Here is a 14,510-nt window from a genome sequence, read left to right as displayed (position 1 = left end):
TGCAATTCAAACTATCACTACAAATTGGAAAAACCTAAGTCATACGCATTATACATTTTGGTGGAACTCTATCTGTAATATCCCCAGATTAGAAAGTTGTAACACATCCTCCCCTGAACTGCTTAGCAAATATCAGTTGAAATGGCAATCCTTCATTGATTTCTTATCTGCTACAAATCCACATTAATGGGCCTCATTACACGGAAGGCGGTAAGCCATGGCGCTATTAGCGCCATGGCTGCCGCCGGTACCTTACCGGGTCCGCCTTGGTGGATGCCGGAATTAGCGCCATATTCCAAGGTGTGTGGGGGCGCTAATTCTGCCATCCACCATTGCCCCTTCACCATTGCCAGTCAGCCCCATAGTGCTCCATGTTAATGGTGAAGGTGCTAATTACGGTACCGCAAATTGCGGTACCGTAATTAGCGCCAAGGTCCCTTTGCGGATCCCGTACTTAACGCCTGTAAAAACCAGGCGTTAAGGGAGGACCAGCAAAGGGACCTCGTAGTAAGACGGTAAGGGTTTACCGGTACCCTTACCGGTACCGGTAAACCCATACTGCCTTCCGTGTAATGAGGCCCAATGTCTTGTATATTATTATCCAGCATATGGAACATACTATATCAGTACCTGCAACATACTCCTTCCTCTTCCCTCCCTCCCCTCTTCTGCACATGTCTAGTCTTGTCTTGTTTTTCTTGTTCGTCTTGTCTTCCCCCACATTTCTCAAAGGTTCCTGAGTTTGTATTGTATAATAGGATATCAGGATACTTGGCTACTGATGTATAAATTACCTATAACTTCTCTTATGCTATCTATATTCGAAAAATTCTTGATGCCATTTATGAATATTGATGACCTTGTATACTGAATTTTTAGTAATAAAATCTTGTAAAACTAAAAAAAAAAGAACGACAAATTTGACATAAAATAGAGCACCATTCGACAAGAGGTGCTGAGTAAGCATTTTGACACCATCTCTCTCTCAGATTGGGTGCAATTCCAGCCAAAGAGGGAGGCTAAACATTCTTGACAATAAGGGTATGCAGATTCACTCAAAAGGGAGAAATTCTACTTTCATTGATATTATAGCCAATCAAGTTTCTAGATCATTCTCTGTCTCCCGGCTCCCTGCTGCATTTCTCTCCCTACCTTCGCAGTGCGATAAAGACTATTTTGAAAAGCTTTCAGTGTGATATAGGTGTAAACATTTGTTGGGGAAAAACGGCATTTTATATGAAAACCCGGATGGTTTACAAACTTGGAAGAAAGAAAAAACTCACTTCAGACAAGGCCTATCTATAAAATCATTGCTGTGCCAAACCAGGTTCAGAAAAGTATTACCTTTAATGAAGTTATTATTCAAGAGTGCTTTGGTGGCCCGTGAGATTGGGAGATGGCCTTTAAGCCCCCTGGTGGTTTTGTGTATGCCAGAAGTCAGACCTCTTTAAGCTCCTTGATGACCCAGCATATATAACTTTCCATCAGATGTGAAACAGTACTTTAGGAGAACACCTGGTTTAACATTTGGTAGTGAGGCTGAAAATCCAGACTGTACTCTGTCAAAGCCTGCCATGGATTGCTTGGCCACTTTAGGCACTTTTAAGTCTCTAGCAAGGCTCAAGTGAAGCTGGAGACTAATGATCCTTATGGCAGTCCAGCCTCATTCATTTGTGGATTCATCCACATTGATCAACTTGATCCCTTTGCAATCTTGATTATTCACATTCTAGAATCTGAGCGCTTCACTGCGAAACTCATTTAAATAACCAGGCATTCACACATGCATTCATAGGTCCTTTGCAGGGCTATGTGGTGACCAAGCAACATCTAAGTCAATGGACCCCAGCAAAGTGCACCAAAAGGAAGCTATGGTCCCCTCAAGACTCAAGCAGTTTGCACTTGGAACAAAGGGGCTTTGCAGCTCCCCAGTCACTGGGGTGACTGTGATGCGCATGAGCTTCTAGGCTCTATGCTGCACCAGGTCATTACATGCTGGGCAGCATCCAGACAAAGGGGCTCTATGCAGCATTAAAGACAGCATCCAAAATGGGTGGACCTTGCTTCAGGCAACAACCAAGGTGAGGAAGCATCTTCTCGGTATCCGCAGACGCCAAACAACATGCTCAGCAAGCTCAGCAGGGTAGGTCTCTGCAAAAAAGACACTTTTAAGGCTCACCAATCTTAAAGGGGCTCCCATAGGGTGGCACCTCAGTGTGGGAAACAGATGACAACACTTTTTGTCGAGAACAATTGCACAAAGTCTTTTTAAAGGTAGGGCTTTTCTAGAAAATATTTCAGACAGTGAGGGGGGACTTGATCTGAGTTCCAAGCGGGCATTCAGACAGCTTGTCTGTTCAAAGACCTGCCGAAAGTGTAGAATAATGAACCTGCCCCCACTTTAAGGTAGAAATGTTGCAACACTGGAAGAGTGGCTCTACAGACCACAGACACACCAATCCCCTCATGTTTGAGAAGTTCATTGAAATACAATAAAAAAGAATATATTTGACATTGCATCTCACAAAATGGCAAATAGTTTCTCTCAATACTGAAAGCACACTATATAACCCCACTTTACATTAGGTGACATTCTCATGGACTTTGAAGCTTCCTTAAATGGCACAGTGCATTTCCTTGATTGCAAAGATGAAAGCCAGGAAAGGACGCATTCAGTCATCTTTGAGAAAGAAATGATTAATCCAAGTTTAGAATTATGTTTTGACACGTTGTCTGATTTCCATTGAGATAGAATGGGGTCAGTGAAAGTTCATGAACAGACAAAACAAAAAAATGAAACAAAAAAATAAAAAGGTGGGGAAATGAGCAAAAAGGAGTAGAGGAAAAGGAAGGTAGTGACGAACAAGGGAAGAGTCCCATATTATAAAAAATATGCCAAAAAGGTAAATATTAATTAGAAACTGGCCACCTTGGCCAGATCATCAACGCCACCGTCCTTTTTTTCTTTTTTTATAACATTCAACCTTTTGCTTAGGACATTGGCGCCATCATGCAACTAGCAGCATAGTCACCTTTCCACCTTTGGACTTGAGTTCTCTTTTAACAGAAATGACTTCAGTGAATGTCCCATACATTAGTTCCTTTGAGCACTTATGGAGAGTTACGTATATATAGAGTTAAGCACGGTGAGGCAGTTAAAGGCCTTCCCAAATCAGGTGTGTCTTCCTAAGACTTTTATCTCCAAAGGGTGTCCAACAATAACAGACATGTTTTTGTAAAGTGATCGCTACAGCAAGGGTCTGCAACTTGTTGTTCACCATATGTTTTTTTACTACAAATCCCATCAGCCCTAGCCTGCATTGTCAATGGTGAAGGATCATAGGAGTTGTAGTCCAAACGATCTGGAGAGCCACAGCTTGTAAACCCCAGAACTGGAGGAAGGTGAGATATTGCAAACCACATCTTCTCGTGGCACTTGCCTCTGTATCGAGCAGCATTGGTAAAAGGCTGCATTGGGTGTTGGAGACCAGAACAAATGTTGTGTCTGAGGTAATGTTGTTGCCCATTTCGGTTGGCTGAAGCTGAAGTTGCTTCCTATACGTTTCGATGGAGAACATTGTCAGCCATTCGTGGAAATTGCCAGCTCGAATCGAAAAGGGACCATTGCTCTCTTTTATCTCCTCAGGCTTGCCGGAAGGCGACATGAATAGTACATCCAGCACTGTGCCGAAGGATGAAGAGGTGGAGCAATTGAGCTTGGACTCGTCTCAGGCATCACTCCTTCCGCCTGGGTCTGGGAACTTGAAGACACAAGAAAAGGTCAGCACCCCTCCATCATCAGGAACATCTACAGATGACTCGAAGGAGCAGCACAACGAGAACAACAATAACAGTAAGTGGGCCGCTCCTCGCAGGGCTGGACCAGGGAATAACAATGACTCAGACACCAATGAAAACTAACAATCATGCCGATTATGACAGACTGTTTGAGCACGACACAATGGGGAGCTTTTTGGTAAAATGTGCTGCAAATTGTTCATTTTAAAGAATATTTGTTCAGTAACACTTGGCAAAACTACTAGCGACAAAACTAATAGTGAAGTAATTTAGCAAACCGGCCCACTTTGGCCAGATAACTGGACACTTTGACCAAAAAACAGTCCCACACTAGCATGCTGCGCCTACACTTCGGGCATTGCCCTACAAGCCAGTCGGAGCCAGGATCCTCAGCTGAAGGGAAGAGAGGCTGATCCTCGTAGCAGCCCACTTGGCTCTGTGGAGAGAAGGACAATTATGGAAGGTGATGTCAATTAGTCACAGTATGGAATAGATTTTCCCATGTCCTCTTTTCTGAACAAACTATGCAGAATCGACTCACACAATACATTTGCAAGCTCATTTCTTTACATTCCAAGAGTGACTGCATGGGAATGCGTGCACATGAAAGTGCAATGGATGGTGAAGGTGCCCGTCCGCTGGGTACTGGACCTACATGATGCTTTACTGCAGCTCTAGGGGAGATACCCTAAGTATATTCGCCCTCATGGGCAGTGACACCCCAATTACACTCTACTTGTAGAGGCAGATCTTGTTTTTGGGAATTATTTAACACGCAAGCTGTCTAGGTACTGTGCACATCACAGGAACACCAAGCACTAGGCAGTTTGCTTAAAAAGTGATGTGCCTTGTCCCTTGTTGACAATTCTTACACAGTGAACAGAACTATTTTATATGAGCGTGTGTTTGCGTGAAAGAGACACAGTGAGCTGTACTGGTTCTAAGAATTACATTAACTTCACCCACTTCAAATGTATTTGTACTGAATGTGTTGTATGTATTTAGCAGGCTCTACACTGAGGGCATGGGCTGTGTAACTCTTTTGTAAGTCCCCCACAGACGTACACACTGGTTGCACTCCACCTCAGGTCAATGGGCAACCAAAGGGCCAGACTCCTTAGGTAGAGGGCGTGTTTTTCTGCTCACAGGCCCTAATCTACACGTTATCTGTAACACGGTGTTGGAGTAGTCTGGGTAAAAACAAGGGGGCTTCTGGGAGTTTCTCTACTACCGGCATATATCCCGGGTTAGAGTCTCAACCAGAGTCTTTAGCTCACCATTCTTTCACAGAAGAGACATTTCCACTACATATCAGTCTTTATCCTGCACAGGGGCAGTCCAGCACCGAAATGCCTGGCAATTCTCTTCTGAACAAGAGTACCAACAGCAACCCCAGGCACGTGTTTTGGCCTGGTTGGGCCTTGTCAGTGAGGTGGAGCTGTGCCTCTCTAAGAACAGTGAGCAAGGGGTCCACGGCTGGATTACCCTTGTAATTTAGGGCGAAAACACAAAACTACTTAATATTCAAAAACAAGGGGGGTTCTGGGAGTTTCTCTACTACTGGCCTATATCCCGGGTTATAGTCTCAACCAGAGTCTTTAGCTCACCATCCTTTGACAGAAGAGAAATTTCCACTACATATCAGTCTTTGTCCTGGGTGATATGTTTTTGGAAACGTACAGTGCCTGTTTGGTCAACAAAGCAAAACGTACAAATGTGTGCTCCTGTCAGAGGCATTGCTGCGTCATGGGAAACTCTTTCCAGTGGTGTTCACGCTACTCTGTGAGCCATGCTGAATATTCTCTGCCCCTCCCCTGTCTCTCTCTCACCCCCTAACATCTTCTGCAATCAGCTAGTTCAAGGGAATCATATGCCTGTTCCTTGAAACCTCCATCTCGCAAGTTATAGGAACGCTTTTAGCACACATGAAGTCCAAGACTATGGCAGCAGTGCACAGTATAGTCCCTGAAGCTGAAACAAATGGCAGCGGTGTGCAGTGTAGTCTACGAAGTCCAAGCAAATGGCAGCAGTGCGCATTATAATCCCTGAAGCTGAGGCCAATGGCAGCAGTGTGCAGATAGTCCCTAAAGCTGTGGTAAATGGCAGCAGTGTGCAGTATAGCTCCTCAAGCTGAAACAAATGGCAGCAATGTGCAGTGTAGTCCCTGAAGCTGAAGCAAATGGCAGCAGTGCACAGTATAGCTCCTGAAGCTGAATCAAATGGCAGCAGTGTGCAGTGTAGTCCCTGAAGCTGAAGTAAATGCCAGCAGTGTGCAGTATAGTCTGTGAAGGCCTAGCAAATAGCAGCAGTGCGCAGATAGTCCCTGAAGCTGAAGCTAATGGCAGCCGTGTGCAGTACAGTCACTGAAATTCAAGATAATGGAAGCGGTGCAGTGTAATCCCTGAAGATGAAGCAAATGGCGGTAGTGGGCAGTTTAGTCCCTAAAGTTCAAGCAAATGACTATAGTGTGCAGTATAGATCCTGAAGTCCAAGCAAATGTCAGTGGTGTGCAGTATAGCCTGTGAAATCCAAGGAAATGGCAGCAGTACCCAGTATAGTATATGAAGCTGAGGCAATGGGCAGCAGTGCACAATGTAGTCCCTTAAACTGAAGCAAATGACAGTGGTATGCAGTATAGACCCTGAAGTCCAAGCAAATGGCAGCAGTGCAGAGTATAGACCCAGTAATACTTAGTAATACCTCAGTTTAACCATCTTAATAAAGATGTATCATTAGCTAACATTTCTCACCACTTCAGAACAATTACCAACACTGCTTTTCACTCCCTAGCACCCTTTTGTTCTGCTGTTAAAAAACTAATCTCAAAGCAGAACCACTGGTTTTCATCTGAAATATTATCCCTTAGGCAGGTTAAATGCACAACTGAGCGCAGATGGAGGAAAGATCCTTATGATTCGGCTATGACGACATACAAGATAGCCATCAAAGGATATAAAGAGGCTATTTTTAAAGCAAAGGAGGCTAAATTTAACGATTGCATCAGCTCAGCAAAATCTAACACAGGAGAACTGTTCTCTATTTTACATGAATTAGAAGGTACATTTGGAAAATCTAGCACTACTGTTGACAACACTTGGCACCAAAGTATTCATGATGAGTTCTCTCGGAAAATAACCAGCCATCAAACTCCTATTGCTCAGCGTGCTAGACTCCTTGCAAAACCTGTGGACCAAATGCAATCCACTCTGCCTACCATCTCTCCAGTCTCTCCTCTATATTTCACCTTTTGGGAGTTATCAGAAAAGGAGGTCCTAAACGTTGTTCAAGGAATTAAGTCAACGTCCTGTAAAGGCTATAGTTTTCCAGCTTCCCTCTTTAAAGATATCCTGGTCCAGTAAGCTCTGGGGGTTACAAACTGCATTAATTTGTCCTTTACCGAGGCCCAAGCTCTGGAATGTCTGAAAGAGGGCTAGATTGATTGAAAGAGGATTACCTGGATTCCTCACACCCTAGCAACCATAGGCCGATAATGAATTTACCATTCTTACTGAAAATCCTTGATAAGGTGCCATGCTGCCAATACCAGGAATTTGCTGAAAAACAGGAAATTCTTGCCGGAGGGTAGTCCGGATTTTGCACGAAGCACAGTACAGAAACCGTGCTACTGGACCTGAAGTATAACATTGTAAAAATCCTTGATAGGGGCCATATGGCATTGCTCCTACTGCTTGATATATCTTCTACATTTGATTTAGTTGGTCATGCTCTTCTTGCAGACAGGATTGATTGAGATTTGAAAATGCTCAGTTAGTGCTGTTCATTGGTTTACCTCCTCAATGGGCCAAGACAAGCCAGAGTTCTCAGAATTGATGCATGTGCCTCGCCCCGTATCTCTTGTCTTTGGTGTCCCACAAGGCTCATGTCTTTCACCCCTTTTGTTTAATGTGTATACTGATCCTTATGTGACCTCCTGGATGATCTGGGTGTCCAGTTTACCAATTATGTGGATGACACCCAGATCCTTCTTGAGCGAACAGGGACCTGCTCCAAGGACTTTGAAAGGGTGAATGAGCTGTATGTGGTAGTCCAATCTTGGATGGCACTGAACTCACTTGCCTTGAACGATAGGAAGATACAGACAGAGTCTTATCCTCGGAACAAGTAGCAGGCTTAAGAAAATGGACCCTCAATAAAGTTGTTTTTTGATTTGGGGCAATGCTATTCCTGTCTTTCAACTGTTAAGACACTTAGCGTCTACTTAGACTCACAAAGGTTCTTTCACAGACATGTATCACACCTGAGCTCTTCATGCTCGTACATGACTCGCCTTTTGTGGCAAATCCATGCATAACTCACGGAAAGGAATAGGGCACTGATTGCTTCTGCCACTATAAACACCAGACTGGATTACTGTAATAGCCTACTGGTTGCCACATCTCAGGCCACCCTTAGGAGAGTAAAGGTTGTCCAGAATGAAGCAGTGCGCGCAGTCTGTGGGCTTGGATGGCAGGCCCATGTGTCTGAGACTTGTCGGAAGCTACACTGGCTGGCTTCCAGTGAAACAGAGAGTGCATCATAAGGCTACCACACTGGGGTATAAATGTCTGACCGGGTATGCCCCGGCATACCTTCATTCACACATTAAGAAGGCACCTATTAGTCGTACTCTGCGATCCAACAAAGACTACCTATTGGACTATCCTCGTTTCTCGCTGAAGAAATTTGGAGCTACCGGTTTTGATGCCTGGGCTCCCCTCATCTGTAATGCCCTCCCCCCTCCACTTAGATCCATTCCATTTCTGGCCAAATTAAAAAAATCAGTGAAGACCTTCCTCTTTGATAAGGGCAGAGACTAATCTGCATGGCTTTGTATAAGCTCCCATCTGTTGGTTTCATGTTGTTAGTCAAGTCAGCACCCTAAGGCCTTCGGGTGTGAGGCGCTATAAAGGAAATATATAGAATAGAATAAAGTTCAAGCAAATGGCAGCAGTTTGCAGTATAGACAGTAAACAAGGATTGTGGATTCGCAACTGAGTACCTGTGCGCTATTTGCCACTTATCAAAAATTGGGAGAAATGAAGTACATAAATAGGTGTAAGCAGCAATCCAACTCCCGCCAACCTATCCACACAAGTTGGTGCTAATACGGGATTCATTCCGTCATATTCAGCAGGTCACACGATTCAAAGAGCAATATATTTGGTTGAGCCAATGCAGCGTTCTTTGTTTTCTTTTCGATTCTGAACGCGATTTTTCCTGGTACGACCCAGTCATTCTCCATACGGAGTCCCATGCTTATTTGCCATTTACATTCCTCTACGCCTTGAAGACGACCTGAGTGTCGAAACACGTGTCGGGCACGACCCAGTCATTCTCCACACGGAGTCCAATGCTTATTTGCCATTTACATTCCTCTACGCCTTGAAGACAACCTGAGCGTCGAAACACGTGTCGGCTGTTCTTTATTTTATTAAAATACTGAATTTTGATTGCAGTTGTTTAATCCAATGGTGTAAAGCACAATTCCACCCCTCTTTTCACTTAATCAATGTTTGCAGTATAGACCCTGAAGTCTAAGCAAGTGGCAGCAGTGCAAACTATAGCAAATGGCAGCATTGTGCAGTACAGACCCTGAATAAAACAATGGCAGCAGTGCAAAGTATAGCAAATGGCAGCAGTGTGCAGTATAGACCCTGAAATCTAAGCAAATGGCAACGGTATGCAGTATAGACCCTGGCGTTTAAGAAAATGGCAGCAGTGCACAGTATAGACCCTGAAGTCTAAGCAAATGGCAGCAGTGCACAGTATAGACTCTGAAGTCTAAGCAAATGGCAGCAGTGCGCAGTGGAGACTGTGTAGTTTAAGAAAATGGCAGCAGTGTGCATTATAGACACTGAAGTCCAAGCAAATGGCAGCAGTCTGCAGTATAAAACCCAATATATAACATGGTAACGTTCTTTGCAGCATAATGAGTAAAATCAGCACAGTCAGGATTTCAATGCACCAAGGTTCCCGTATGAGTGTTCATGGTGATTTGAGAGCATTGCTCTCCATTTAGGGAGATGCGCATTCCGTACTGAATTATATCTAAGAACACAACATTCTATCCCAACTCAAAATGGTTTACAGTGGAAAATGTATTCTCGAGTTTCAAGGAAACACCCTAAAACATGACGCGGCTGGTCTTTGAAAACACGTTTATGGAAGACTATATCCAATGTATTTGCCAGAACTCTTTATAAAAAATTAACCAAAGAAATTAGCATCTAAGACTGGCAACTTCTGGCGCCCCCTTCCTATTTGAAGAGTCATTGATATGTGAGAATCTCCCCACGCCTGGTGAGTACACTGCTTTTTAGTCATGCAATCAAGCAGATCACCGACAACTGGAAGGAGTTTAGTTCTACATTACCTCTATTCCTCGGCAGGTCGGCAGGACCAGGGGCTTTACTTTCATGAGGATATTTAGCTTCTTATTGTATTTCTTCTTGGGAAAATCTAGCCTCCATTAGTGCTCCTTCTTCTTTAATTCGAGAAAGTTCTAGTGAGCAGAAAATGATTCAAGCTAATCACTAGATTCACTCTTAATACAGATGTCTGTAACACTGCCCGAAGAGCTTTAAAGTGTCCCTTTTGTTTAAAGGTCGCTCTTCTTATAAATACTGTCAATCCTCCTGTTTAAATAATGCGGGCTTCATTGCCAGTGTAATGCAGCACCACTCTTTCACTGTATAGATATTCTTTCGTTTAAGGTAATTCATTAGTATGAAGCCCTTGTTTCTGCTGAAAGAGAATGTAGGTTTGGCAAACATGTATTTCTCAGTGTGAGGAATTCCACCATCCGCATGGTGGGTGTGCGCTTGACTGGGCTTTTTGAAATGTTTAATTAAATGGAATGATGGTAGACCAACCTCAGGAAATGTGTGGGGCTAATCCACAGACATTTTGCTATGCTCAAACCACAAATGCATAAACCTGTGTACTCTGGGCTGGACAACACCTACAGGCACCATCCGCCCTTGTCATATTTAGTTGGAATGTGACAGTCGAGGAGTGCACAATTGTATCCCCAGGAAGAGGGAGGACCAACTTTCCCCGTGCCATGGCCAGCCTGATTAACTGACAAAGGCTCCATGGATCCGGCCTGCTCTTTTGTTAAGCCCTGCAGCTGTTGGCAGCAATTATCACGCCAACAAGGGGTATTTCAAACAGGCCCACATGTGGCCTGGCTGCAGAGGATAACAAATGAGGCAGAAAACCCAACAACCTTTCATATGCAACTGTGTCCACCTGAATCCAGCTCCCGCCTTTCAGTATCGATGGCAGTGAACTGTTGTGTCTGGGGCTATTGTTTACAGTAGGCCACCGCGCTAGAATGACCACATTCATAAGATACAAGAATGTGGTTTGCAGGAGCCACAGAGTTTGGTCTCGCCGCAGCTTCAAGGAAGACTTGTCGCTTTAACAGGGACACACAGGGAGGACCATTAACCAGAGAGATTCTTTGAACACAACAGACAGGAAGATGGGTGAGACTTAGTAGCACACAGGCGTGAGCCAAGAGCTGTTTCTGGTGAGAGAAGGGTTCGCCATTTTAGTTCTTGGGCACACCTTGTTCCTGTTTTCACCCCTTTACCTTTCCTGTTGTAAAGCACTCTGGTTATGACCTCACGCATGCAGGAGATTGTTGGTAGGGACCCCAGGATTGGTTCATTAAGGTAGGCTTAGCCTACACCAATCACTGTGGCCCAGTTGGCTTTAAAAGTGGGTCAAGCCCCTCATTTGGCAGATCATCTGAAGACTTCATCAGAAGTAACAAAGAAGAACTCAACCTTGGACCCTGGCTGAAGGTACAGCCTGCTTTACATCTGTGAATGAAGGCCAGGGTATACAAAGAGGGAAGCAAGATCCCTTCCCTAAACATCTCCGAGAGAACAAAGGATGATACAGAACTCATAGGACACTCCAGCCGCTCCAGAACCGTTACCCAGCCAGCACACAGCGTGCCCTGCTATGCTCTGCAGCAAGCTTCCTGGATAGGAAGTGCCCGAAGGTCTCTGAACCTACAACCAAGGACAAATCAGCTGCCTGCAACACCTTGGGCCATGTACCTTAAAGGATGACACAAGCCCATTGAAGAAGATGGGAGAAGTGCCTCAATAAGCATCTACCAAGGTCTGCATTAAAGGACATTTTTGAGCCGACCGTTGTCAAGCCGTCATCGCTTAAAGACATCCGCGACATCTCGACCAGTGCTTCAGAATTTCCGATCAGCACTGAGATGATTTCTGAGCCCGAGCTGCTGCGTAGGCCAGCCTGCAGCCGTTCGTCCAGCTTCGCTCACCGAACTGTCTTGCCGCCTGATACCAGCATCCTGATACCAGCAGCTGACTCCCATCTGAAACTCTGTCACAGAAGCCTGCAAACCACCCTATATTCATCTATCAGTGCTGTATTAATCTATCAAAGCCCTGGACTCGATTGTAGCCTGATCTCGGTATAGCAAGTTGATGAACCACACTGTGGTTGTTTATTAGTTCTGCAGGAGAACTGCTATTAGGTTTGACCCCTGCTAAAAGTATATCGGGCACACAATCATGAACAAACAGGCATGGACTCATAGATGCATACACATGACATTTACTTCCACACACAATCAGACTTGCACACACACACAAAAGAATGAGGGAGGGTAGTGAATGATTTAGGGCCTGATTCGTGGAATTTTTAGCACGGTGCAAAGTGACTTTTCACTGCCGACCAACACCCTAATTGAGAGAGTAGTGAAAAGTGTATTTTTGCAATACACTTTGCAACGCTCTGCGAATCAGTGTGTTTGTTGGCAGTCACTTTGCAGCGTGCTAAATATTCCATGAATCCGGCCCTAAGTGACATAAGTGGATGAATGATGTGTGTGGATAGTGCACTGATAAAAGTGCATATGGCAGCACTTCTTAGTAATTTTATCACACACTTTGTGTGCATCTATTTGTTGAATTTATTTTATTGAAAGTATTTGTGGAGCATGTACCTTGTAACTGGTGAATTAGGCAGCGTTTACAATCAATAAAACATAGACATACCACATCATAGAATTGCCAGGGTGTAATCTGGCTCTGCCAGGGCATATCATGGTATTAATGGGCATATTGTTTTGTTACGTCCTCATATATGTTCTGTTACTTCCTCATCTTTGTAAATACTAATGCACTGCAATTGTTTTCACGTATGTAATTAAGTAAACTGTCTGTAACCAGCGCCACGATGCCTCCGGGCTGCTGCTCGCTTAACAAATTTGAATAAATAAATAAAATATGATTGCAATATCAGGGCATATGGTGGCACTTCATGGATACAGGATAACAGTTCCAGGTTAAAAACTGGCAGTGGCTGGGAACATGGTGGTACACAAAGGCTACATGGTGATTGTCTGTGTGTGGGTTAACTGGTATTGCCAAGGTTTATGGTGAACCAAATGTTTATATGATGTGAGTGGCCAGGGCTAAACGCTGGCAGCAGATGGCCATATAATAGCGGACATGATCTTAGTACCATTTTGGACATGATCTTAGTCACATTTTGGCAATATGATGACAGCAGAAAGGCATAAGCTTTCTGACCCTGGAAAGGAATTGGAAGTACCTAAGCAAATGATGGCTGAACATGGCCCCTGGGTGATTGTTCTTAGACGTAAAATGGTCATACTTGGGCATATAAAGACAGTTCATGGCATATGATGAAAATAGCTTTGTAATTGTTGACCATATATGACATTAAGGGGGCAGTGCCAATGCCTAGGAAGGATGAGCTTCAGCACCCAAGGCCTATGGCTGTGTGCCTTATGGAGGGCATTTGTTGGGTGCTCAGGATATTGTAACATTGATTTCCAAATTTTGTGGGAAAAAAAGGAAATATTGCTGCAAAAATACATACATTTTCTGAAATGCTATATTTTGCTCCCTTTTTAGTGTCATTTCACACAGGTTGCCGCACATTTAAGGATAACAAATGTGCGTTCTTTGTTTCAAGCGCAAAATCGCTTAAAGCTGGATGTTCTAAGTGTTCAGTCACAGACCACGTGCTCGAAATATTTCAAGATCTCGTTGCCATTTTTCAGCGACTCTTCTGGCCCTTGCGACACTTGCCCAGGTTGGCCTACACAGCGCTGACCTTGTCTCGACCTGTGTCCGTCAGGCGTGACGCAAACACGCACGCACGCGCACACACGCGCACGCGCGCACGCACGCTCATAGGATGTTCTTGTAGCAACATTTCTCACCACACCGTTGTGCTGCTAGATTTCGCCTTTCATTGTCTAGTTGAAATTACATTGATATCTGTGGGTTGTCTTCTATGACATAAACCGCCTTCCCTTTCTAGGTGCGGGTGCTACAATATTGCAGCCTTCCCCTTTTTGTTGCCCCCTTAAACCTCAAAAATGGCTTGCACCACCTGTACGCCGTGCACTGTACCTTAGGGCGTAGCTTGGCAAAGTGACCGGTGAATAAATGAAGGTATTCCTACCGGAATTGGTATTATTTTCGCGCATAGCCCGTGGTCAATCTTGAGTATCTTCTTTTTTTCGCGACTATAACAACGTATAATGCACTTCAAATGTAAAATTGCCCCTCAAGCAAGCACTAAAATACTGCACTGTAACCCTCGGGCAGTCGGGGTGACGTGCCTCTGTTCTGAACATGCTCTTGGAGTCTCTTCCTTTCAGTCCGGAGGTGAGTGTGTGTCATTTTTGA

General features: G+C 44.3%; 1 protein-coding gene across 2 annotated transcripts in view; it reads left to right on the top strand.

The window, feature by feature from the left end:
- The window catches only part of LOC138516235 (ras guanine nucleotide exchange factor P-like), a 797,007-nt gene that overhangs the window by 700,938 nt on the left and 81,559 nt on the right, over positions 1 to 14,510 (top strand). Inside the window, exon 7 of one of the 2 annotated variants that reach the window (XM_069631211.1) lies at positions 3,647 to 3,853. The exons of the other annotated variant lie outside the window; for it this stretch is intronic. Coding sequence (XP_069487312.1) covers positions 3,647 to 3,853 — 207 coding nt within the window. The remainder of the gene's footprint in view (positions 1 to 3,646; positions 3,854 to 14,510) is intronic. 2 annotated transcript variants of the gene reach the window in all.

Source organism: Ambystoma mexicanum, chromosome 6q, assembly GCF_040938575.1.
Source record: "Ambystoma mexicanum isolate Mex_15411 chromosome 6q, UKY_AmexF1_1, whole genome shotgun sequence".
NCBI classification, from domain to species: Eukaryota; Metazoa; Chordata; class Amphibia; order Caudata; family Ambystomatidae; genus Ambystoma; species Ambystoma mexicanum.
Note: the sequence above shows the minus strand (reverse complement) of the source record. Positions and strands in the feature narration are given on the sequence as shown.